At 43.0% G+C, this 26,877-nt stretch overlaps 1 protein-coding gene and 1 long non-coding RNA gene across 5 annotated transcripts in view; both read right to left on the bottom strand.

Moving 5' to 3' along the window:
- LOC140694471 (uncharacterized) overlaps positions 1-26,877 on the bottom strand; it is a 473,386-nt gene that overhangs the window by 212,403 nt on the left and 234,106 nt on the right. The window lies entirely within an intron of this gene.
- LOC140694408 (rho GTPase-activating protein 20-like) lies at positions 554-26,877 on the bottom strand. The gene is made up of 9 exons (XM_072957669.1): positions 26,583-26,877; positions 22,467-22,533; positions 19,919-20,107; positions 12,657-12,835; positions 11,097-11,258; positions 7,676-7,785; positions 5,048-5,237; positions 3,778-3,892; positions 554-2,628 (listed from the first exon to the last, which is right to left on the bottom strand). The coding sequence occupies exons 1-9, from the start codon at positions 26,724-26,726 to the stop codon at positions 779-781; spliced, it is 3,006 nt and encodes a 1,001-aa protein (XP_072813770.1). The 5' UTR covers positions 26,727-26,877; the 3' UTR covers positions 554-778.

The raw sequence follows: 26,877 nt of genomic DNA, 5'->3' as shown, positions 1-26,877 counted from the left end.
AATGTTTCTGGCTCAGGCACCTCTAGAAAGAACACTGAAATGAGCACCCATTTCCTTCTTTCTCCCCACAGCTGTGTCCGGGGGCCTCTGCAGAGCAGTGAAACGCTCATGGAAAAATGAACTGACCAACAAAAACTATGATGTCATGGTACTCATGGCTCGAATTCCTCGAGTTTCTTCCACACTAGCTGCCTTAATGGGCTGGTACCTGGAATGATTCTGTGAGGGCACATGATTGACCATGAGATGTCTCAGAACTGGCCACTTGCTTGGTTTCGGGGAAAAGTCTGACGTGATTTCCTTGATCATCTGACATGCTTTCCTTCTTAATGCTTTGATTGGTGGCATTCTTCTTGCTTACTTATTAAAAACATTTCATGGAATGTGGATGGTTTCTTTGCAGACTTCCCCCTCTGTCCATGGTTTTTATTCTTCACTTTTGATATCCTGGCCTTCTTAGTGTCATCTAAGGCATGTTTCCTCTAGAGATGATGCTTCTTTAGCCCTCTGCTGGGATCTCTTAAAATGCATGACAGGATCAATCCATGCTCTAATAAGGTAAAGCCTCCCAAGCAGTTAGGTGATAAAATCTTTTAGCCTTGACTTTTTGCCAAATAGTCTCAATAAAGAGGATTCTTTGTTTGTCCTAAGTATCAGCAGTGATAACCCCGATGCTACCTGTCTCGGTTATTCTATACACAGGGGTCATAGTAATTATTATCTTTATGTTATTAGTAGCCCGGTTTCTGTCCTTGCAAATATTAGATTCTGATTGTGGTTAAATGTCTTTGGTTACATGCGTGTCCTCAACATCAGAAACCACTGTTGGCCCTGAGTCTGGGCTGGACACGTCATCCACTGTCAAAGAGCTGGGTGAGGATCCTTCTAGAGGCAGAGTACCAGGAGAACACTGCCCATCCTTCTCTCCTTCCTCAGGTGACTTCAAGCAAAGCTCAAGTCCGTCTTCCGCCAGGCTGGATGGAGAGCTACCATCCTTCTCTGATTCCTGGCTGGGGTAAGAACTACAGGACTGGGCTGTTTGCACAGCCCCAAGCCCTTCGGCTGCCATTTGGGGAATGTCTGTCTGTCTCTCTTGCGGTGCGCTGGCTTCTGGAATGCCAGGAGCACATGGAGGTGGCTCCGTGGGTCCTTTTAGAGAACCTGTTTTATTGTTTTCTGGTCTCGGTGCCCTTGCCTTCTTTTTGAGAGACCAATTTTTCAAACTGGCTATACCATTTCTCAACCATGTGCTGGGGTGCAGAGTTACAGAACGCATTTGTGAATGCCCTTCTAGACTGTCCTTTTTTGTATGAGCCTGGTGGCTACTGGCCTGCCCTGATGAGGGACCGGGAATTCCAGAAATGAGGCTGGAACTGCTTAAGTCAGAAGAAAGCTCTTCCTGTTTTCCTTGAGCTCGAAAAGTGCAATCTATTGGAGAGGATGTTTCAGTGGGTGTAAACACCGACTGTTCAGAAATCTGAGAAAAAGCGCTCTCTTGGGAGCTCACTGGCGAGCCAGATGGGGACGTGTCTGGGGAGGACAAGCTGGAACAGCTACTCCTCGGGCAAATGTTTAACCTTGGGGGGAAGACCTTCTCAGTGTTCTGGTTTGCGGCACCACTCTTGCCAACCTCGATCCCCATGACCAAGCTCCGACTGATAAGCTTTTGCCCCTCCATCTGCAAAGACTTGTGCCGCTTGAGATAGTCCTCCTCTTTGTGCAAGAGACTGGCGTCACAGCTTGTGTTGTGCTGCTCCTTTTTTGAATAAAGTCCCCTGAGATAGGTCAGTTTGCAGTGTCGGTCATCGGTGCTGGGCTCTGAGCAGCGCTGCTGCCTCCTTGAGCCTTTGAGGGGCTCTGCTGGGCATGGCGGGGAGTACCCAGCCGTGTCCACAGCGATGGGCTGGTTCGTGGGGCAATCGTGTGAGGACAGGTGGCTGTGAGAAATGGTCACTGGCTTGGATTTAGGAAAAAGGTTTACGTGATTTCCTTCGCTATCACACCAGCTTTTCTTCTTATCATTTTCATCAGTGGCATTTTTCTTGACATCAGTGTCTGTGACTAAACTTGTTTTAAAACCTGTCTTACCCTCTTTCTGGAGGGGTAGATTCTGACTCAGAGGGTTCTCATCTTTTTTCAGGAGAATCGCATCACAGCTGGACTTGCGTATCCTTTTCTGATAAAACGCCCTGAGAACAGAAAGCTTTGAACCCAGGTAGCCGATGCTGGGCTCCGAGCAGCGCCGCTGTTGCCTCGGGCTTTTTGGAGCATCTTCCGTAGCTGCGGACAGGTGGCTGGGGGTGCTCATGCCAGAGGGGGCACTGGCCTGGTCCTGCAGCGAGGCCTTTCTGTACACTGCCGCCACGGTCACCGGCTCAGGCTCACTGGGCTGTTCCACCTGAACGTCTTCATCTTTAGGATGGTCTAAGTCAAAGTCGCTCAGGGTTAAAACGCCTTCCGCCTCAGGCTGCTCGAGGTCATAGTCACTGAGGGTTAACATGGAGTCCATGCTTCTGCTGCCTGGACCGAGTTTCTTTACCAAGTCACTGCATGGAGCATCAACTTCTTCGTTCAGCTCATTTTCCAGGCTGTCATAGGAGGAGTCATTCAGCTGGAAGAAAGAGTTGTCTGTCGAAAAAAATCAAACCATGATTAACATTTGCATTTGCCTCAAATACATGCTGCCTTAAAAAAAAAACTAAACAACTATGATGTTTAGTTTAATTCTGTTTTCATGCAGATTTTTCAGATTCCTACTCTCAAGAAAGAAAGCATCTTTCATAATCTTTCTAGTTGTTAGTGCAGAAACTAAAAGTAAATTTTGGGGGTATACTAGATTTACCTCAGTCCCTGAAGAAATAGCTTTTCTTTAAGTAAGGTTTCCTCAAAGCAATGAAGACATGTCATAATACCAGGAAATGGTAAAAAATACAAAGAAATTAATGCAGATACACTCAGGTTCTGAATAAGACTGTGTCTTTTAAATGGATTAGCTGGTGGATACACCTAATTAACTCTGTTAGTCTCAGAGAAACCATTTACCAACCTTATCAATTTCCCTTTGACAAAGTCCTTTAATATCTATTACTTTGTTTATTTTTTACAGCAATCAGACCAGTTAGATGTTATGGTTTCCCATAATTACAGGAGAAGATACTAATGTTACGGTGGCACAGAATAATTGTTCAAAGATAACCAAGAATTGGTGGTACAGGCATTCATATTTTGGAAGGCTGAATGTCTTCAAGCCCCACACACCCTGCCCCGCCCCATGAGGCTAGCTGTTTTCTCAAGTACTTTGCAGGGTGCTGGATTTCTGAGAGATGTCAGGGACCTCGGAGAGGAAGATGAGGAGCAACCAGGCCAGGCCTGCTTCTGGGTCTCCTACTCCAGTTTCAACCACAGCACTTCTGTTATATTGTAAGATATTGCAACAATATGTTGTAACAATATTGTTATATTGTAAATCTGTTAATTGTTCTATTGTATATCCTTGTAAGGTTTTATTTTGAAACAAGAAGTTAGAATTCTGCCACTAAGAACTTCGTGGAGTTTGGGAACCTTGTCTTATACACTAGGTAACCTGACCACAGTGTTAACACAGCCTGACCTACGAGCAGGCCTTCTAAGGAAGGGGCAGAAGCCCGCGGCCCCTGACTCAGGTGAGAGGCCCCTTCACCCGAGCTGCTCTGGGCTGCAGGGTAATCGGTGCCCTCGCTGACCTTCACGTGTGTGTCTATTTCTCACACACAAAAACAACCCCATTATTCACAGTACCTGAGACATTCTCTTTCGTAGCACATGTCACTGAAACCTCTTCCAAAAGGGAAGTGATTTCTTCTCCAAATATTCTACAGCAATTTTCAATCAGAAATTGTATAAGCAGAGAAACCTGCACAAAAAAGGAACAAAAATGAAGGCCTACTTTTCACATAGTGCACCTATAAATCAGACTTCATATACGAATCCTGGTTCAAACCAAAAAATAAAAGTGAAGAATCCTGAGAAAAATTCAAAGTTCATGTCTGCTTGGAAACTAAACAGAACCGTTTCCCCTAAAAAAACAACAGTAGTTTGAGTATAGAAATCCATTTTAATCAGTGGCTTAAAGTTATTATTTCTGGCCTTGGTTTAATGCTAACAGTTTTATACTAATGGTCCTGTCTTTAAAATTAGGGTAATTTTAAGTATTCTCTGTATTGGGCATTTGGGATGAAGAAATATACTTTCTTATTAAAATTCATGAAGCGTCGTTAGATAGACATATAAAATATGTTTCTTATGTAAAAGGCAGGTGTCAGAAGTGTGGGAGGTGGGCATCCTCTGTGGATTAACTGTGAAGGAGAGGGACGGCTGGAGAGAAAAGCGTACATTTTCCCTGACCAGCCTCTTCCTATGCATTTGCCTCCCTGAGGAGCCAGAACTGGAGATGCTTGGAGAAGAGCTCACTGGGGAGAGCTGTGCCTCCACTGAGATATACTGGAACCTTTCCATAGTCTTCTTGCCCCAATAGCTGAGGCAAAGGAGCAGGCAGAACGTTGGGAGGAAGAGGAATCAGTGCCCCATCTTTGTACTAACCATCAGGTACTGCAGGAGTGTGATTTCAAGTAAGTACTGAGTGAGTGTGGTACCATCGCCACCTCCATTGTGTTAGATGAGGAAACTGTGGAACAGTGTAATTAATTCTGCCCTAGATTGTACATCTGGCAAGTGGGGAGGGCTGAGATTTCCACCTGCGCCTGTTCAATTTCAACGTCTTTTGTTTCTTTTTAAAATCTTATCAACTGCTCTTCTCCCTCTATGGTTTCAGTCAATCACAGCTGTTTTGCCTCCTTAAAGGGAAAACAGAAGTAACCCAATTACTATCACTTTCTTTGCTTAAGAAATCAGCTTTCTGCAGTCTACCAGGAGAGGACAGAACAGTCGATGAACTCAGACTTATAAGAAGATGTACTTAAGGACGTGTCTTTCAGAACTAATACCCCAAACTTTAGGTTCAAAATGGGGACTCAGTGCCCCAGGGCAGAAAAATGAAAAACTTCATTACCTTATTTGTAAATTCACTTTCTATTTCGGGGCTGGAGGAAGCAGGAGGCCAAAGGATGCTTGGAGCGATGCACACTGCTAAGTTAAATGAATTCATCTGGTTCCATGAGGCATGGTTTTCAATCTTGTGCAATAACCCGAAAAGATACTTTAGCAGAACAACATTCGCTCTTGGGAGCCGGTCTAATAGCCTAAAGACAGACAAAGGTGCTCTTGAAGCAAGACATTTCGTGGAAAACTTGTAGACAGGGCAACCTTTCTTCGCTTTTCATGGGGAACCACGCGAAGCGGAAACACAGTTCAGGTATGCGGGAGTGTCAGCTCATATGGTACGTGCAGAGCGAGGACTGTCTTACAGAGGGGAGAGACTAAGACTCAGGGGGGTTATTCATTTATTTTGTATATTCTGTCTCTGGGTGAGAACCTTTATACATACATATATATATTTTCATGGTTGTTGCTTTTTTCCAACAAGAACCTGTAACTGAGACAGGAGGGAAGGGGGCAGGACACAGCCATTAAAGGAATGACACAGCAGTTAGCAACAAGGTGGAGGAAAAGTCAGCTCCTGATGGACCTTGAGGACCAGGATGGATGGAGAGCTGACCTCCAGTGGACCCTGAGCTCCCTCACACACACTGTAATGTACTAGCACCACAAATGGCACACCCACAGGTGCCATGACAGCTCTGAGGCTGACCATGGAAGTCAAGGAGAGGGTAGTGGCCCAATTCCTGGGGATCCCCACCCCTTCCTCAAAGCAGTTGGAGTAATCCTCTCACTTGTTAACGTATAAAAACTCGCAACACCGCGCCTCGTGGACTCTCTTGCTCCCTCACCTTCCCAGATGCCCGGCACTCTGTCTATGGACTGTGTGTCTACTTCTCCTTTAAACTAAACACCCAACCCTGCTCCCCTCTACCCTTCTCCTGCGTTCTGAGATGGTCTGCGCTCTGTCTACAGAGTGTACATCTCTCTAAACAAATCTACTTTTACTCAACTAGGGCTCGCTCTTGAATTCTTTCCCGCGTGAAGCCAACGACCCTCACTTGGCGGGGCGCATCCCAGGGACTCAAGTGAGACCTGGGACACAGCCCTCCTCTCGTGCCCCGTTTTCCTGTATCACAGCCTGGGGAAGAACATCAGGTCATCTGGCTCTTGTTGCATAAATACCAGAGAGGCGCTTCTTCAGCACCACAGACTGACAATGAGTATGGTTTTCTAGGGACAAATTATGACAGATTGCAATGGGCCAAAAGATTACTGAATGTTTTCATTGGACAGTGAGGCCTTGCCTAGTGTGCTCTTTTGGGGTGTCAGATTCTGAGGGGGCCCTGAGCCTTTGAGTTATTTTACACCTCTGTAAACTATAGAATATTGACAGCAACACACATAAGACTTGTCCATAGACCTGAAAATTCTCTCTGGTGAAGAGTCACGTGATTTACTTGCACTGCCTCATGCCCCAGCAGAAAAAGCCAGTTTTGTTTTTTATGTCTATTTATAAATTCATTTCAGCATTTCTGATTCAACTATTACAACTTGTGGTAGTTAACTGTCTTCTCTGAACCGGCGGCAGTAACGTCTTAGTAGTTCTCTTTATTAATCCATGTTTTAAATAAAATTTCTTTCATGTGTATATGTTTATATGAGAGCCATAATTCTGGCCTTTTAAAAATCATCCTTTAATAGCTTCTACGATATAAAATTTTAGACAATGAGCAACAACATACAGAATATCAAGTTCCCTGTACCTGAACGGTTCCCACCAAGCTGTCATGAAAGCGGAGACAGCATTTTGTGCATGGCTCTGAGTCTGGTGCCTTCAACACTTACACCATCAGTAGCTGCGTGTAGATAATGATTTACATTTGAAAGTTGCTCAAGATAACACTGCACTGAACAAGCGTTTGCAAATAAATGATACTGGGATTCTTGGGTTTCACAGAAATGCAAGTATTGCTTTTTGTTAATGGACACTTTTTTCCTATTCTCTTATGATGCGGGAAATACTCAGGAATGGGGGTGCTGGGTTCTGCCGGCAACTTCCCTTTCCATGAGGACAGACAATGCATTCTCTGTGATCAGGCTAAGGCTCTGCAACTCCCTTTTCCCTTGACACTTTTCAATGAGTTGACTGTCTCTCTGGAGTGTCCTCACATCCCCTTCTCCACATACGCCTGTCATGGCACTGACTGTACCGCACTGGAATTCTGGGTTTTATCTGTCTATTTCTACTAGACTGTGAGCTCCTTGAGAGGAAGGAATTTTCTCTGTATGAATTTGGCTGCTAAATGAAGTGTGTAAGGAATCGTCTGGTTAATTAAATACTTACCAAAATTAAGGTCATAAATTGTAGATTGGGTCTACAGTATTTGCTATTAGTCTAATGGGTTTCAGTGCCTATCAGATTAGAATATACAGAAGGTGTACAATGGTCGAGTATTCCATATTAATAAGATTAGGAAAAAACCCAGTAATAACAATGACAGTTGCTAGCATAAATCTATTTTTAAACTAGCCCCTATGGATATGACTTTGATAGTTATTATTACATTAACAGACAAGCTTGTAAAATATAAGTTTTTTAAAAAGTATTTTTGAGAAATGACCAAATTGGAATAACTACCTTTGAACTGCATGTATTTTTTCCTCATCATTTTCTTCGTCCATTACACAGACCCAATGATCATAGAGATCTGATGAAAAGATGCTTCCCGGAATACATCGTAGAAAATCCTTACATAGAGGGAAAAAAATTTTAAATTGTTATTCTAATAATTTGTATTGGAGAAATTAGAAAGAAGACACTTTATTGGAAATTTCAGTCCTCCCTTCTTTGGAACACACAGAGCTCTGCCCCAGCCCTCCAATGATGTGCGCACACAGAAAAATATGCTTTGATTTTTTTTCTAACAAAAAACCAGAGGGAAATTGGGGTCTGGACTACAGTGGGAAAGATAAAGCACAACCTGTTTGGGCTGAAACCTCCTGTTTGTATACATCTTAGCAAACTAGTATAACATGGCAGGGTCTGGCAAACCATCCTAATCTTGTTTTTTTTTTCTCTGTCTCTCAAATCACTAGTTAAAAGGAATGCACGAAGGTATCTGTGAGATTCATAATGTGGTAGTCAGTCATCCAGTCATTCTACACATATTTACTCATCTGTGCCAGGCACTGTTTCAGGTGCCGGGAACAGGGTAGTAAATAAAACAAAGTCCCTGGTAATTTAGAACTTTAGATTCCAGCAGCATTGGTGACTAATTCCATCCAGAGGTGTCTGGAGTTTCCCCCTGTATTCTTCATAGGAGGGGAGAAGGCATTCCAGGCTATGGCTGGCTCTGGAAGCCTGGGGCAGCACTCTCATCCCTAATGTATATTAAATAACATGTCCCTGGTACATTATCCTTCTCGGCCTTCGAGACTCCTCCTTAGAGCACTTGTGGGGCCAGGTGTGGGTGAAACCAGACTATGACACAAGTAGGATCTGACCAAGGGAGGTTGTTGTTTGACATTTGTTTATAAAAAAGCTTAAAAGTAGACACACTTTGGTCCTGGTCCTATGTTCCTTTCCTTTCTAGGCCAACACCCTCTGTTGCTTTTGGCACGGTCCTAACAAGCCAAGCTTGCGAAGTCTGATCTCCACCTTAGGAAACTTCAGGCAGAGAAAACCCAATTCCATGTCTAAGTGCTGGACCCATGGCTGACCACCCTCTTGCAAGTTCCTGCTTGCAACACAGAGACAGGTGTGCAATGGAGTAATTTTAATTCTTGCTGGAAAATCAAATAGCAGCCTTACATACGTGCCTTGCCAAAGGTGACACACAACTTGTGACAGACAACATGTCATGTTTCTGTGACTAACATGGAAGCCTTGAGCCTCGGTGCTGCAGTCAGCTGATTAGGTGAGCATGTCTCCCACGAGCCTACGAGCTCCTTCAGGGCAGGATCAGACCAGACCCTTGCCTTTCACTTCATATACTCAATGCCAAGCATAGTCGCAGATGTAGCAGGGGTCATTACTGAAATGTTGCTGTATGTCCTATAGCCAAATATTAGTGAGGGACAAGGGAAGGCCAGCTAACTGTAGCTGAGGCTCTCAAATAATTTAAGAGCCTCTTCGTGGTCATGTTACCTATTATAAGACAATGTTTTGGAGTGGTTATAAGCAGGAAAGTGACTGATTTAAAGTCTGTCTCTGTTCTATTGTATTTTCCAGGAGAGATGTACCTGGATACTCGTGATTCAGATGCATCATCACAAAAGTTACCTTTTTTTGGGGGGAAAGTATCAAATTTTCATAATTCCTAACTAATATTAGTGCTGCACCTACTTGACAAGTCAGATTCAGAAGAGCCGAAATCAGTTATTTCAAAGTGGGCAGTGACAATAGCTCTCTTTTTAAACTTCAGTGGAAAACATACTTATGATCTGTCTTGAAGAAAAACATCATTAAATCTTAAAACCTACACTTGAAAGATAATTCGTAACATCGCAATGGACTCTCCACAGCTGGAATAACAAGTTATGAAATAACAACCATCACAGCTGAGAAGGATGTGAAAGCTGGTTCTGAATTAGAATCGCCAGTGCCCAGCGCTTGACTCAAAGTCTCCTCCCCTCCAAAGGCAGGGCCCTGGCCATCAGCAGAGCTCCCAGATTAATCTGAGATGAGATTCTTACAGGATTAAAAAGCGAACTTTTCCTCAAACGTCTGATGGATCAGAGTTATGCTTTCTCAAGCAATTTTATTCCAATTATAGTTCAGAGTGAAGCTTATATTTAAGCAAAACCAGCCTAAGGGAAAAATTCAGGGAAAACTTAAGTACCACTCCCAAATAGTCTCAAGAACAAGAAACAAAACAAAACTAAAGCTCAATAACTTTTGGCAAAAAGTATTTCCTTTCCTGCCACCACTTGGGAAAAAATTGAGAGTAAAGCACAGTTCCATGATCACAAAGCTTTATTTAATTAGTTGGAACCCATCTAACCAGACTTTCCAATCATTTGGATTATTTTTGCCCTTTGCTTATTCTTGTACAACTACTTTCTCTGCAATGTGAAATGCAGCTTAACTCTTTTACACCCAAAATTCTTTGTTAACAGCCTCAGCAATTTAGTTCAAAATTTTGAGGAGTGTGGTGCTGTGAAGAATAGCAAAATTAGGAAAATCTTCTAAAACATAGCCTTTAACTTCTTAAATTAAGAGATGGGAGAAAGCCTAATCATATGGTTAAAAAAAAAGCAAAGAAAAATCCACCATGCATACACGTCCCTGACATGGGTCTTGCTCAGCTAGCGCACCACACATATCTCTACTGAGCTCCACGACTGAAAGGCAAGTGCAAACCCTGTGTAAAATAGACAAGATGCTCCCCGCTTCCGCCCTCCAGCTCTTCTGAGTGACACTTCATTGTCAAAGTCTGTGGCAGGGATTGTTTTAAGAGCAGACATGGCCCTTTTACCAAGAGACATCTGACTGTTCCTAAATTCATAGAGTACGGTTCTGTGAGCAACTGACTGGGAGCAGGGACACGTAAGAGCCTTCTTCACCACGTTTTCCGGAATTTGGGTTTTATGCTCCAGGCCCTGGGATGCAGGCTGGGGCCCTGTCCCTACCCCTGGCACGGGTGCACACCAAGCCTGCTGAGAGACGGCAGCCTGACGCTGGTCTGCAGAAGCCATTGCTGTGGTCAAGAGCGCTGCTGAAAGCTCATTTTGACTTTAGCTTTTGCAAAGACGTGAGACATTTTCAAGAATGGGGGGAGGAAAACATTTTAGAAGAAGTCTAACTCAACTATGGATGTGAGTTCAGTGACCATGGGGCTGGGTTCCAGGTTTTTTTTCCCCCATAAGTAAACCTATTTGCCATAGACATCTTTGCCACAAGAATTTCTGCTACAAATACTTTTATCACATAGCTAATTGGCTGTGAAACTCTAACTATGACGCTTCTTCACAGACGGGGATAGCGTTATAATGAGGGAGACCAGCTGTCTTCCCCCAGAGCTCCACTGTGGGGGGGACGAAGGGCATGTGTTCCCCACCTTTAAGACAGAGGCTACCACGAAAGCCGATTCACAGTCTAGCTGTACTTCAACTCCGGAATTCAGTTTCTCTCTCAGCTCTCTGCAGGATTTCATGTTGGCCGACTGTCTGAAGATCCCTTTTGTGAGGGGTCCTTTCTGATTAAGGAAGAAAAGCATATCCTATGGGGAAACAAAGGAAACAAAAATCAAAATGGCACTTGACGCAGAAGGAGCCAGAGAACACATCGCTGCCCTCCCCGGCTGCCAGGGGCCGGGGCGGCCCGGCGGGAGGCACTGAAGGGCTGGGGCTGGACAGGCTGCCAGAGGATTAAAGTCACTTTGTGTGTGTGTGTGTGTGTGTGTGTGTCTAAATCTATTTTCTCCCATTTGTTCTTGCTACATTTCAATACTTGCTTTCATGCGACTGTCCTTTTTCAGCGATCCAGTAGTCACTTCAAGGTACCTGTTACCTCACGTCCCTCCTGTCTCACTATTCTTTGCCCACTGTTCTCTAACACAAAATCTTGTCCCCAGACATGGAAATGTTCTTGCCTAACTCATCCTCCACTTGCTTGTCTTTCTTTTCTTGTGACTTTACATTTCATCCTACTTTACACTTCATCCTACTTCCTATATTGACTTCTTTTAAAATCTGGCTCCAAAATCATCACCTCTGGGAAGCCTTCTCTGTCCCATTCCATTCCAATCAATGTTTCATTTTGCTTCCTTTCCAGCTGCGCATCCTATGCTTGCAGAGGAGGAACAAGTGGGTGTCGGAGACATGCAACCCACAGGACCTTAGACCTAGTTACAGCTCAGGCTTGCTGTGTGTGACTTTCAGTAAGCTTGAGGGTTTTTTTGGGGGGGAGTGGGGCTTTAATTTGTAAAGTAGGAATGATGGAGATGGTGATGGTGATGATGATGATGGTGACAACTACCCTCTAAATCTGTTGTGAAAGACAAGCGATAAAGTGACTAGACTAGCGTCTGGTACTCACAGACACACAGCAGAGCATGAAGTGCCAGGCATCCGGGACGGTGCCTGAAGGGTACTGGACACTCAAAAAATGCTGCTTGACAGCGTTCATTTACTACCTTCACTGAAGACCATACACACTCAGTGGCTTTCACCTGATCTGTTGTACATACAAAAGGTAACTAAATGCCAGAGGATGTATCTTCATGCCTAAACACTTAGAATACTAATAAAAAGTATGAGGTTTAGTCCTTGCTGCTAAGGTGACTAAAAGAGTCATGTTCTGAACAACACAGGGTTCAAGAAAGGATGTGAGAGGAACGTGTGGGATAAAGTGCATTCTCCGTCCACAGAGCAGACAGACTCTAGTTTATCAGAGCAGGTTCATGCTGCTCCTTCCTGCGCCAGCAGACAAGACCATCTCTCCCCATCACGTCTGCCTTATGATGCTGCAATAGTTTAGTCAAGATTTGTATTCTTTGAAGTAATAGTAAAGGTTCTCAGCCAAAGCCATGAGTGTCCACAATTTTTCCATTTGGGGTAGATTTTCCCTCTGGAGCTCTCCTTTCCTGTTAAGTGTTACAGACCAAAACGAGACTTACCAAGATAGGTTTGGGTAGATTGTCATTCTCACAGATATCTGGCAAAGACACTCCAAAGAGCTGTCCCGGCATCAGAGACGTTGGTGACACGGGCTGGTTGTCCAGGTGGGTGCTCGAGCCTCGCCAGAAGGCCCAGTTAATGATAGATCTTCTTCTTTTAAACGTCTTCTGACCTGAATCTAAGGAAGAAGTGAGATTATTAGCAAAACTAATTTAATTCACTTAATCTTATTTCTATAGTTTCCATTGTATAGTATGCACAGCACCACGGCTCAGTATTTTATAAGGTAAGGAAACATTAAACGCTTGGGTTATTCTCCCCCCCCCCCCATTTTGGGGACATCACTGATCTATGTGCTTGAATTCTGGTACCAAATTTTCAAAGGTGAAAGGGCTCCCCGTTTACTGAACTTACAGCACAAAGCATTTCATACCAACACACAGGCCATTTTAAAGAGGAGACTAAGTGAACAAAAAAGCTGAAGATCAAATTAGACCACAATTCAGTAATGAGAAAAAGAAAGGAAGAAGGAGGAGGAAAAGGAGAGAGAAAGAGAGGGGAAAGGGGAGAAGGAAGAGGAGGAGGAGGAAGAAAAGGGGAGGGAGGAGACCTGGGGGAAGGGGAGGAGGCGTCGCTATGAAGGTGCTCTCTGAGAACAAGAAGGCTCTGCTACCTGATGCCCCACTCTGCTGTGGAGCACAGAGGCAGGAAGCTAATGCTCTGTGCCCCCCCCTTTCTCTCCAACTGCAGACTTTTCATGTATCTTTTTGGTTCCTGACTTTAAAAGTATGTTTAAGGCAGCATGGATGGATGAAAACATGAGTGAGACTCACCCTTGCCACGGTAAAGTTTATAATCTTACAGGGGGACAAGACTGGTGATGGGTGGGTGGGGGAGAGCAAGTATATTAATAAATAAGACATCCTGAGGGAGGAACAAGGCACCAGAGGCGTTCAGAAGAACCATGAAGCACATCTGCCTCCCCGTCAGGAGAGAGGGAGTGGTCCTGCAGGCACCTGCATTGGATGTGAATTTGGAATCAACACGATTTCAACAGGTAGAGGATCCAGCATCATCCCTCATGTCTAGTGAGTAATCAATAAATCATTCTCGAACAGTAATTGAACTGAGCAGACATTTAGGTGAAACAAGACAGCAGGAACAAAACAGGCAGGAGAAAGGTCAGCAGTGAATCATGGTTTTGTGAGATCATAGTTCTAAAACAGTTCTGATGTCATCTGCATCTAATTTTAAGACAAAAATGGATGGATCTGCACAGGATCTGATACCTAAAAAGACAGCTCTTTAGGGTCCTTTTTGACCTTTCTGCCACCTACACCCCCTGGCCTAAACAAATACACACAGGTAACAGCTATAAACTCCAGGCAAGACTTAAAGATATAAGAGCCGACCTGAAGACACTAAAGAGTGACCAAAGGAAGGCACAGAGTGGAGGTAACAGTTTGACACCTGGGAGGAAGGGAATGGCATGGCACTGGGTGAGTTTCCCACTTTTACAGCTTCTTCCATGAGCGTAGGACCCCGGGTTGGCAGGGGTGACTAAAACTTGGAGAGAAACCTATCCTCTTGCTGGTTTGAAAAAACTATAGAGAATGGAGATGGAGGTGACCACAGCAGCTGGAGGGTGAAAGGGGAACCCCAGGAAGGAGCAGACAGACTAGTGGGAGCCCCAACCCAAATAATGGGCATGAATTCTGCCCAAACCTCTGGCTGACCCCCGAAGCCTGCGTTGCGTGGGGCAGATGCGAAACAGCTCTTGAGGCGAACGGGCCCACAGGTGGTGCCCACATAGATTCTGACTACATTTTTCACCAGGGACAGTGCATGAAACTGGTCATCACACTGTGGCTTTGAGGCCCTGACCCCCAGCCATGCTGCCAGAGATGGTGCATTACCCCCCAGCTCTCTCTGACCACGGGGCACGAAGGGGACAATCTCGGGGGGTGGGGCACCGAGGAGAACATTCGGGGGTTGGGGGACACGAAGGACACTATTCCGGGTGGTGGGGACACCGAAGGAGATGATTCCAGGGTGTGGGAGGGGACAGTCGGCAGTGCCCAGTGCTCATTTCAAGCAAGTGTTTCATACTGTTTATTTCCTCAGCATACCCAACATAAACCAAATACTAAAAAAGCCACGTCGTGGGAAGATAATCAAATAGGAAACATTTTACTGAACAGCAGCTAGACCATCATCCACCCCTGGCTTCCTCAGGATACAAGAAGTGCATCATAAATGCTCATACACCCAGGTGTAAAGTTCTTTGCTTCAGGAGTCAGGAACCCAGCTAGACTCCTGCTTCAGATATTTATTTGTGCAAGTTACTTATCCTGCTTCTTCACTTTAACATGAGAACACCACCTACAGCTAACAGCCTCACCGAGAGAATTAAGTAGGATAATGTTTGAAAAGTGTTACTTTGCCCAGGGCATAGGTCCACAGCAGCCTTGAACAGAGCTGCCAAGACACCAATCTCCTCCCCAGAAAGAGGACCTCCTCCCCACATCCATTCTCCACTTGTTTAACAGCCTTCTGGAAGTGTGTGGACAGGAAGAAATACCAGAATCTGCTTAACTAAAGCACTTTCTTCCTGTCCTGACATTCCCAACTTGCACCATCTTAAAGAACAGGGAAGAAAGCTGAACCCATTCTTAAATCCAGGAGGGGGTTCCTGTGTGCCAGCAATGCCAATCTGTGCAAATGTTTGTTGGGTATGTATGTTTACATATGATGAGTAGTTCTACTTAGTCTAGTTTCCTCACATTTAATCTGGTTTCATTATTTCTAAAACTATCAGAATTATTTGCTTTTTTTTTAGCTTTCATACACTTCTTAGAAAGAATGCTCTATCATAAAGTTATATACCCAGCTATCCTACGAGTGCAGAGGATAAAGCAGAAATTGAGTCCTGAACTTTATTATAAATACTTTCAGCTGCAGCCATGTCTTTTACTATGTACAACATTCAATTTTAAAGCTCACGTTCCCTCTGGGACTGAGAGAAAAAAAAATCTCATTAAAGTTTACATTCTTGCAGAGCTTTAATACACAGCTCTTACTTTCCAAATGTCAAAGACTGATGAAAAGACATGCAATTGCTATAAAAACTGTAAGGGAGATGTAAATGCAGGGCCGGTGGAGTTCAGGAAGGCTTAGCATCCCAGACAGCCCCGACAAGGTCCAAGCCGGTGTTTCTCCATGCTTCAATTAGGGAGCTGAATATTAAAAAGTATAATTCTCAGAAGTCTGTCCTCATAGATTATTAAAGAATAATCACAACAAAAAACCCTTTAATAAGATTTTAGCAAGATGGTGACATAGGAAGATCCTGATCTCACCTCCTCCCACGCACACACCATATCTACAGCTACCTATGCAACAGTTTTCTCTGGAAAAAAACCTAAAAACTGACAGACAGACTGTCAAGTTGGGCAAATGAGAGGGAAGTGGCTACAAAAGGCTGAGACAATCTCACCGTAAAACCCATCCCTGGTGCAACAACCTACAGTTTGGAGGGAACTTAAAATCTCCTCAAAACCCAGACCTTCCCCAGAAGGAGTGAAAAGTTTGTACCCCACATAGGTCACCCCAACTTCTAAGGTCTGGCACCTGTGAGACAAACTCCTAAAACATCTCGCTTTGAAGGCCAACAGAGCTCACGCCCAGGAGATCTGTGGTCCATGGTGGACTGGGGAACAGTTCTTAAAGCACTTGTGTGCACACTACCCACCCCAGGGCTCAGGGCAGAGGCAGTTCTTTCCAAATCACTGACTTCATGTTAAAGAGACTCATTTCCTAATTTTAAGGCACTGGTCTGAGGGGCAGGGCCGCTGGGATACCCCCCAGAATATAAAATGGGAAAAGGACAGTCTCTTCAAAAGTGATGTGGGTTCATTTCTGGGCTCTCTATTCTGTTCCACTGATCCAGATGTCTGTTCTTGTACCAATACCATGCTGTTTTGATTACTGTAGCTCTGGAGTATTGTCTGAAGTCTGGGAGGGTTATTCCTCCCGCCTCCTTCTTTTTCTTCAGTAATGCTTTGACAATTCAAGGTCTTTTGGGATTCCATATAAATTTTATTATGATTTGTTCTAGTGGAAAAATTGGAGAGCAGTAAGTGAAAAGTGAAGCTGGACCACACCATACAAAAAAATTAATTCAAAATGGATCAGACGTGAATATAAGACCTGAAATCATAAAACTCCTAGAAGGAAACATGGGGGTAAATTACTTGACACTGGTCTGAGCAATGATTTTTTTTTTTGCATTTGGCACCAAAAATGAAAAGCAAAGAAAGGAAAAATGCAGGAGTACATCAAACTAAAAAGCTTCTGCACAGCAAAGAAACCCATCAACAAAATGAAAAATCAACCTACTTCAATAAGTTGATGGGAAAAACTATTTGCAAATCACATATCTGATAAGGGGTTGACGTCTAAAATATATAAAGAACTCATATAACTCAACAGCAAAAAAATGAACAACCCAATTAAACATAGGCAGAGGATTTGAAGAGACTTTTTCCAAGAAACATATAAAGATGGCAACCAGGCACATGAAAAGATGCTCAACATCACTAATTCTCAGGGAAATGCAAATCAAAACCACAATGAGATAGAAACTCACACCTGTTAGAATGGCTATTATCAGCAGGACACAAATGACAAGTGTTGGTGAGGATGTGGAGAAAGGGGACCCTCACGCACTGTTGGTGGGAATGCAACTTGGGGCAGCCACTATGGGAAACAGCATGGGGGTTTCTCCAAAAAGTAAATATAGTACAACCATGTGACACAGCAATTCCACTGCTGGGTATTTATCTAAAGAAAACAAAAACACTACTTTGACATTTAATGACATTTAGTGATGAAGTAATGTCAAGCTACTTTCACACTTTTCTCAACATCTAAAGTCAAAACAAGAAGCAAGATCTCCATTCCCATAAAAAAAACTGCAGCAGTGATATTTTCTGAGCTCAAACTACATGTCTAGCAGTATTTACCTGCCTCAAGGTAAGTGCAAAGGATATTTCTACATTTGAAAATCCTGTAACTGTGCAATTGACCTGTGCAAAGGGGAATTTCATGTTTCAAAAGTCTTTCACTTCTACCTAACTTTCAAGTGGAAGTGATTAATATGCAATGAAACGACATGCCAAAAGGCAAATATCAAAAGAAGAATCTAACAAAATTCTACAAATATCTCTGAAGAGAGAAACATGCTCAATTAAAATTGTACACTTGTAGCGTTGGTATCTCAGTATTTGGCAGTACCTACTTGTGTGAAAAGGTATTTTCAAAGATGATGAAATACGTAAAACCTAATTACGTATCAGAACACTTTCCAATCAAGGGTGACAATTGGAATACTAACTTTGCACTTCAATTAAGCGAAATGTTATTCCCCCAAAACAATCCAATTCCTCTCATTACTAGATCTGTACCACACAAAATTGTACTCTATTACTATGTATCGAATGTCATCAATAAAAAAATTTGTTAAAATTTGCTTTTCCTCTTGTCATTTAAGTACCTGTGTAATACCGTCAATTCTGTCTCTTGATCTGCAAATTTTACTATCTGGCCCTTTACAGAAAAAGTCTATTGAGCCCTGCTCTAAGTCAGTGGTTTCCAAAGCAGTTGTTCATCAAAATCTTGGGCATTAAAAAAAATACAAAACTGGTTCACTTGTTAAAGTTTTAGTTTCACAGGTAGGTTGCCACCATGGGTCTGTAGTCACTCCATTCCCTTAGCGTGAATCATCTTACAGCTGCAACCAATCTTATCCTAACTTCCAACAGAGAGAAACAGAGGACTAACACACAGAGGGTGCCTACAGTTTAATTAAGCAAGCTGTTGACAAAGTTGGGTAAAACTCTTAGGATTCTTGACCCCTGATTGTTTTGGTCAAGTCAGTTAAAATAAATTTATTTTACTGACAAGGGACCCAGAGAAGTCATTTTGAACAACATGGGTATAAAGATAGAAGAGTAAAACACCATTTTCCTCAGCTTAGTTATAAAGGCAACATTCCCTTTGTGTCTTCAATGAGTACCAGCAACAGACCTGTCAATAAAAGAATTCATTCAACAAATATTTATTGAGTTCAATTTATATATGCAGACACTGTTTCAGGTGCTGAAAACATAGCAGTGAACAAAACAGACTCAACTCTCTGCCTTCATGGAGCTCACGTTTCAGGGGATGGAAAACTGTAATATCTCCATAACACCCCAAAGATGTGAGTAAACAGCCTTAGAGTTCAAAAACTCACTTTAACTCTGTGGGAGAGAGGAGGACTGGTGCAAATGCAGGGTCAGTTTTTATCACTGGTATTGGCAAGATGGAGGAGTCCTGACCAGTGATTTCAATAAAGTATAAAGTTTGAGGCTAGGTCATCAACCGAAAGAGACAGGGCTGGACATGCATGTGTGTGGAGATGAGCATAAAACAGTGGCCACTGTCCATGGGGTATCCCAGTTTGTTCAGGTTTACAAAAGCAGCTCCAAAAATTCAGCATCAATTTTCAGCTACCCCCCCACCTCACACTTTTTGTTATGATACATATGCTTTTATTTCTATACAATCTTACTTTCAGACTGAGGGTTTAAAGCTCAAACATGGGTTAGGGTAATTAATGATGGTCCTCCTGTGTTGAGCACCACTTTTTATCACTCTGGAGTCTTTATTATGGGGAGGGTAACAGATGGCTCTGTTCCCAGGAAATTCAGATTAGCTTAGCAGGCTAAGGAGAGATTTCGGTGGAAATTACCTTCATCTTCCCATGATCATCAGTGCCAGATCCAGGTAGGGCACCAGCGTCTCCTGACACCCATCACTGAAGGCCTTCTTTTAATAATGTGATCATTTAGGGGGAACACACAATGCAATGCATTACAGTACAAAGAAGGCATTGAAGCACCTGCCGCACTGACTGGTGCCTTTGACTCTGCAGTGGGCATAAGGTTAAAGGGGGAAGGACAGTGAAGAAAGAACAGACCGTACCACAACCAACCGCTGATTACCCGTCAGTCACTCCTACCGCTGATTTATAAACCCATCTTCTAAAGCTCCATCTTTCCTTTCAAAACACTTAGAAAATTCAAAAGAAAAAAATACCTCATCTGGCTGGAAGTTTGGGTCTTTGCCTGTATAAAGGCAAAGAACTTTGAAAACTTGGTTTTCAGGAATGAAAAGTTTTGCTAAAAAAAGGCTCTCATGAAAGAGGAAGAAAACTCACCACCCAGTTGTTGGGCCACAGCCAGCCGGCTGGGCTTCAAGATGAAGTGGCACTGCTTCTCTTGGGGCAGCTGTTCCATGAGGAAGGGCTCTTGGAGGTTGGAAGGTGTCGGGGAGTCCTTCGACCCCCGCGTCAGGAGTGCCGTGTCTCGAAGGTGACCCATTTCAATCCCATAGGGGAATTCATGTCCTACACAGAGAAAAATCTAAATGTAGACTTTAGGCTGACTGGCACTGTGTCAGTATGAGCATGTGTGCTACAGGATGGAATGTCCTGCAATCTGCTCCTGGGACTTTTGGTATAAAGAATCCTTTTGTTGACTGAGCGATCACCATGCACACTCTTACACTTGGAGACCACTGTGTAATGCAGGTGGCCCCACCAAAGTAGTTCTTTTTGGGGGGTGGGGGTAGAGAGGAGAAACAAAGAGGAAAAAGTCTTTAAAGAATATCTTGTTTGGGAATGCACAGGCTAGTTTGTGAGTTGCATCATGTTGACTTTTCCTATGTTCACATCTGAGAATACTGAAAGGCATTCTAGTTTCTCCTTTGACACTACCTACCTCTGTAAATCTTCAGCAAATCCCTGACCTCTCTCAGCCTTAAATCCATGATTTAAAATATTTATCCTACCCATCACACAGTATTATAAGGATCAAATAAGTAAAAATTCAGTGGTTAATAGTATTTAAATACAAAGGGCAAATAACTATATATTTCAAAGATCACTATTATTACTATTATTCAGTACAAGATATCTGCCTGAAAGAAGACATTTTATACTCTTTATTAGTTATACACAATTAGAGTTACTCAAGGGCTGGCTTGTCTGACTTATGCTTCCCTCCCACCACGCCACTCTGAGGCCGTTTTTCACAGGCAATAGTTAGGAGGAAGACTGCAGGGCATGAGAGACACAAAAACAAGATTCAAAAAGGAATTTTCAAACTAGAAAAACTAAACCCTGGACATCTGACTGCAATATCAGTTTTTGCTCTTTAGTACGCTGAGTAATTTCATTTTCTCAATTCTTAAGTACCATTGTGCTGTAGATTTGTTTACTTTTTAAGTACAGAGAGTAAGGTCTCTTCCATTCCAGACTTATCACTGAATCTAATTCAGTGAACTTTTCCTTTTCATCTCGCATAGGCCTACAGTGTCAATGTTTCATTGATATTAAGTACTACAGCAACTTTCAGGGACAAAGGCAGAAAAATAAAGACTTCTATGACAGCAATAAAACAAAATTGATTTACCAAAATAGCCAGTAGCTAATCCACAACTGAAATTTGCAAGATGCAGTAAAATATACAATGGAGAATTGCTGCTAAGTAACAACCATGTCCCATATCCTATGTGTCTTTTTTAGTGAGTTAAAAATGAAGCTTCATGTTGTTTTAAGCCTGACAGTTACTACCTACATAGTTTTAATTAAATTAATATATTTTATTAAAACAACTATTTTAAGTACTTATTTGACTTTTCATCACAGATTTAATTGTTGCTCATTGACTTTTACACAAATGACAACATTAAGAAATAAACTGGAAATGCAGGGAATTTTGTGCTATGTGCATGATGGCTTGCTTTAAAGCTTGAGAATATACATTTCATAGAAAAGTTTGGATTTAGATTATTTATATCACTTGAAACCTAAATTACACTGTAGTGATCTCACAGGTCAATGAAAGGATTACATGAGATAACTCATGTGATATGCTCTGCATAATGCTAGGCAGATAGCAAGCATTTAAAAATCATTAACAGAAATCGTCATCATCATCAATGTCATCATCTCAAGATTTGCTACAGATGCTGTCCCTTATTTTAATTGCCCTACTTCCGTTAACTATACTGAAGGACTTCACTGATCAAGAAATATTTTTGTAGCTAAATGGTTTAAATAAGGTGAGATGTGACCTATTTACCAGTAATTCCTCAAAACAGATGCTGGGAAATTTGGCTGGAGAAATAGCAAAGTAGTTAGTTGGTAAGGTAGTACCTATTGCTAAATAAGTCAATAAAGAGTCTTAGGAATCTAAACGGTTTGATTTCATTTTCTTTTTTGATGCCTAGCAAAGATCTGGGTACAGGGCAAGTGTTAAGTACTCACTGATAGATTAAGAGGCATGACTGGATCATAGGAGGTTTTCTATAGAGGCAAACGGTAGGAAAAGGAAAGGAGATTCAAGAACTAAATATGAAAAATAAATATACAGGGAAAATGGAATTCCAGCACATCTTGCTTTCTCTTAGAAAGAAAGTTTTAAAAGGTTTGACAAAATAGTTCTGTTTGTAAAGTGAAAAAAAAAAGAAAGGAAAATTGACATTTCTCTTCCCCTCTACACCACTAGTTGCTTGAATGAAGAGATATCATTTACCTGCACATAGGACATACTTGATATATGTATTTATTAAATGAATAGGTGAATATTACATGGGATTAATTATTTAATAGTATTTAAATTTAGGGCCATATGACCAATTCTCTGAGACATTTAGAACTATAATTAAAACACAATCCATCTTATATTTTCACAGAAACTTACCAATAAGTGGGTATGGTGCCTCTTCTTTGCTAGAATTCGCCCAGAAATGGTACTCTTTCTCAGAGCCCTTGGAGATAAAAGAATTAACAATCATTCTCTCACATTTGGTAACTAAACAAAGACATATTTTTTGGCATTTCTATGTTTTGCAAAAACATAGGGCCAATATAAATGCTTTCATGGTTCATGGGGGTGATATGGTTTTAAAAGGTGGTAATGCTGGTTCCTACAACCCATCTCTCCTCTAACCCCTAACAGAGGATTCAGAAATCTTGCCCTTTTCCCCTAGTGATGATGAGGGATCCATGAACTTCAGTGGAATCAGGCTCTCAGTATTATAAATAGGGTAGCCCACAGAATGTGAGATCACATACATGCCCTTGTGTAAAGTAAACAAACAAACAAACAAACAAACAAACAAAACAAAACAAAAAAACCCCAAACCCTTCCTGGTTTACTAAAAGATCAATCTATCTTACTTAGAGTCCTGACTTCTGTTAGGTCTCTGCACTACTTAGCAAATACTAGAATTAATCTCCAATGTGCCCCTGCAAAGACAATCTTGTTATCCAGAAAACCACAACACTGCTGTGTCTGTGATGAAAAAGTAAAATCTCAGAGGCTGACTATTAAGTCAGCTGCTCCTGAGTGGAAAGAAAAGACTGACCAAGGGGCTTTGAGGAGACAGGTAGTTGGCACAGTGTACACTGGCTTTATTTTGGGCAAGTCCAGTCCTGGGGACAGAAAGGACAAGAATTCTGTCTAGAGAATAGGCCCAGTTATGGGAAACAATGAAACCGTTCACTAGCAGAATTACAACCCAGTAATACTAAAAATCCTATTTGAAAGAAATAATACCAAATTATACAGACTTTGCTGTATTGTCTAGAAGAGGATAAAGCAAAAATGTTTAAAGTGAAGTCAGAACAGAATGGCAATATTTAATATTCTTGCCTTTATCTTCTGGTTAAAAATCATGAGCCTGACCTTATAATGAAGGGAATTGGCTAGGAGATCATCCTGCCAAGTCCCCTCCCCTACTTTGTCACTTCCTTTCCTATCCTCTAGTCAAAAATTTTTATTGCAAACAGGAAGAGCAATCTAGTAAAAATCCTTTCTTTTCATGTAGTGTAGTGTACACATTAATAATTCCTTAGAGCAGTATAACCAGAGAGACTCAATTTCTAATTACACACTGAACAGAAATACTTTTGGGGTGATGAGACCGATCACTTACCCAAAAGAAAAGCATAAATAAGAAAATGAGTCATGTCATTAATTAACATCAATTTACGTTTTTAAAAGATCACTCTGGTGCTTCAAAATGGAGACTGGGTCAGGGGAGAGCAAGAGAAAAGGTGTTAGGCATGTTAAGGACTTTCTGCAAAGGTACAAGAGAGATGGTGATGGTTTGGCTTGGACTACAGTGACAACAGTGGAGATGAAGTGGAGAAATTCAAGACATGTTTTGAAGTGATAGTCAACTGGCCTTTCTGATGGTTGCTATAGAGTGAGGAAATGCCAGGAGCTGAAAATGAATCCTAGATTTTTGGCTTGAACCACTGGGACATAGTACTATGAATTACAACAGACATGCACGTTAAGTACAAACAATAAGAGCTAACACCTTTTGAGTGCTTATTATATGTCAATGTTCACTCAATTTCACATTCGATTTTCCCCCAAAATCTCGAGGCGTTAGGTACTATTGTTATTTTCATTTTACACATAGGAAACTGAAAGGTTCAGTAGGTCAGTAGGCTAGGACAGAAACAATGTAGAATTGAACCTAGGTCATCACACTCCAAATTTCATCACAGTGTACAAAACCGCATCCTTGGCAACAGTTTCTAGGACCATGAACCACATTCGAGGCACTGGTAACACCACTGAATTCACAGACTCTCAGGATGACTAGCTTGAAAGATCCTACTGCTTTACTGCTTGGCGTGTTCCTTTAAGGCCTATTATTTAAGAGCATCTTATTTTCATAGAGTAAAAGATGTATCTGTCCACTGTGTATGCTTCTCAAAGCACTTGCTGCAGCATTATCTCTTTGATTCCCATTTTACAGATGAGGAAACAAACAAGTTAAGTGATTTTTGTCAAGATTACCGAGACAGTAATAGAGCTAGAACTAAAAGCCAAGTGAACTCATCCCATACAGTGGTCTGGCCAATAAACCTATCTTTAAAAATTCTGACCACTCAGTAAGAAATACATTTTACATCCCTACCCAAAATACATATACGGATGTGAAACAGAGAAAAAGAAGTTACACAAAACAGTCTTTACCCTTACTACCCTGCTAATATTTTCTTTTCTATTTCATTTTTAAATGTTGATTATAACTGGTAATTTAAACAACATTGATCCAAATCCTAGTAATTAACATTACAACCACATAGTAGACTTTTTAGAAATAAATCCCATGACTCACTCGGACTACCAAGCACTAGAATGGTGAGATGAAATCTGAAAAAGATCAGTCTGTTGAGTATTTGGGATACATGAAGATTGCGGTCCATGAGTGTAAATGGCAGTGTTCTCTGAGCTATGCTTTTGTAAATAATCTTTTATTAGTATTACTTTCTATTGCTCTGGGGGTCTGAAATCAAATAGACATGCCTACTAATATTTGAAACAGGCGGAGACGCACTTTTCTGGAAAAAAAATGTTAAAAGCAAAATGAAACAGTTCTTCAACCTTACTCCTGCTCTATAGGCAGTAAAATGCTGTCAAAAGACCAGACTGGCAACATCCATTTACTTTTTTAAAAAAGGAAAAGGAAAAGACTGGATTGGTAACGAGACAACCCATTATGTTTTATAATGAAGGACAGCATTTTAGGACAATGGCTTAAGATGCAAAGCAACCTATCATTTATTGGACAATACTACTGATACATGAGCAAGCTCCTCTAATGTGTTCTCCCCTCACCAGTATGCCTAATTACCGTTAGTAAAAAAAGGAAGAGATCTGTTCACGAATAGAAATATTTGATTTTTCCCAATTCCTTAAGTTTACAAGAATAAAAATGCTTTAAAATGCTAATTACTGAACATTCAATTACCGTCCCAAATACAGCTCTAACCTAGTGAGTCCCCCCCCCATCCGTGCATCTCTGAAGGGGACAAGCAACAAGGACAAACCTCAGCCTCAATACATCAAAGGCTGAGCCTGCACTACAGCGATACATCGAGTTCACCGACACCTAGATGGCTTGCTGACATGGTCATGGTCCTTGGGAGCTCACACACACTTCTGAACTTGGCGCACGGACACACGGATCTCGCCGCTTCCACTGACCTGGAGCCCATCTGGATCCTGGTCAGAGGAGTCATGAAAGGCTGTAAGATTCTGACATCAGGGAGCCTCCGCGGTCCCTTAGGGCTCCAAAGATATAAATAAAATGCCTCAAGGCATTTCTTAAGGAAGAGTTAAGTTATCCCTCGAATCCCAACTTGGTTCCACAGAAGCTGGAAGGGCACCACCAGGACACAGAGCAAAAATGGCCAACTAGCAGAAGGTCTTGGGGGAGGGGAGGAGCGAGAGAAGGCAAGGCTAGAAACGCCCAAATCAATCACTTGGAGAGAGAGCCAAGCCGCAGAGGCTGCCGCTCGCGGCCGCGTGCACTTGCGGAAGGAACGGTTCCAAGGAAACCTCACCCGATCGTAATGGACACGCCACAGGGCGGCTGTGTTTATCGGCATAGTACGCTGCAAGTTGTGGCCCGCATCCCTCCTCCGAGCTTTGACAGGGATCAAGCGCACTGTCGGCACAACCACACTGACACCCGGCCCCTGCCCAGCCCCGCCGATTCCTGGAGCCAGGACCGAGCGCAGGGCCAAGGCCCTTCACCGCAGCCCTCACGACCCCCCGCTGCAGCTCACCGGCCCCACCCAGCACGGTCTCAGGCTCCTCCATGGCGCTGACCGTTAGCATCCCCAGCACACCTAGGAGGCTGCCCACCGCCTCGAAGACCCGGAGTCCATCCAGGAGCGCAATGCGAGGCGCGCACCCACTCCCCGACCCCATCAAATCACGCGGAGCGGCCGCGCCGCGGGGTCCAGGTGAGGGGTTGGGTCCCGCGGGCGATGCAGCACGGCCGTCTACCTTACTCAGCGCGGTAGCCGCGCCCAGGCAGACGCCGCCGGCCTGAACGACGTCGGAGCTGACCCGGTCAAGAAGCGGTGATCGCCCGGGGGACTTCGGGCGGGGCGCCGAGAGCCGGCACCAGGAGGGGACCGGAAAAGGCATTGCCCGGCTGCCGGCCCCCGCCCCCGCCGGGGGCGGGAGCGGGGCCGCCGGGGCCGCGGTGGATGGGCTGCCGCGGGGTCCTCTGTGGAGCGAGTGAGACTAGACGCGAAGAGGCCGGGAGGTGCTGGGAGCGCCGCGGGCGTGAGGGCGG

This window comes from Vicugna pacos, unplaced genomic scaffold, assembly GCF_048564905.1.
Source record: "Vicugna pacos unplaced genomic scaffold, VicPac4 scaffold_21, whole genome shotgun sequence".
Classification (NCBI taxonomy): Eukaryota; Metazoa; Chordata; class Mammalia; order Artiodactyla; family Camelidae; genus Vicugna; species Vicugna pacos.
Note: the sequence above shows the minus strand (reverse complement) of the source record. Positions and strands in the feature narration are given on the sequence as shown.

Coding starts and splice junctions, on each gene's coding strand:
- LOC140694408 (XM_072957669.1), bottom strand. CDS start 26,726: ATGCCTTTTCCGGTCCCCTCCTGGTGCCGGCTCTCGGCGCCCCGCCCG. Junction 20,108..22,466: donor GGCACCATACCCACTTATTG/GTAAGTTTCTGT, acceptor TTCTCTGTGTAG/GACATGAATTCCCCTATGGG. Junction 12,836..19,918: donor TGTGGCCCAACAACTGGGTG/GTGAGTTTTCTT, acceptor CTTCTTCCTTAG/ATTCAGGTCAGAAGACGTTT.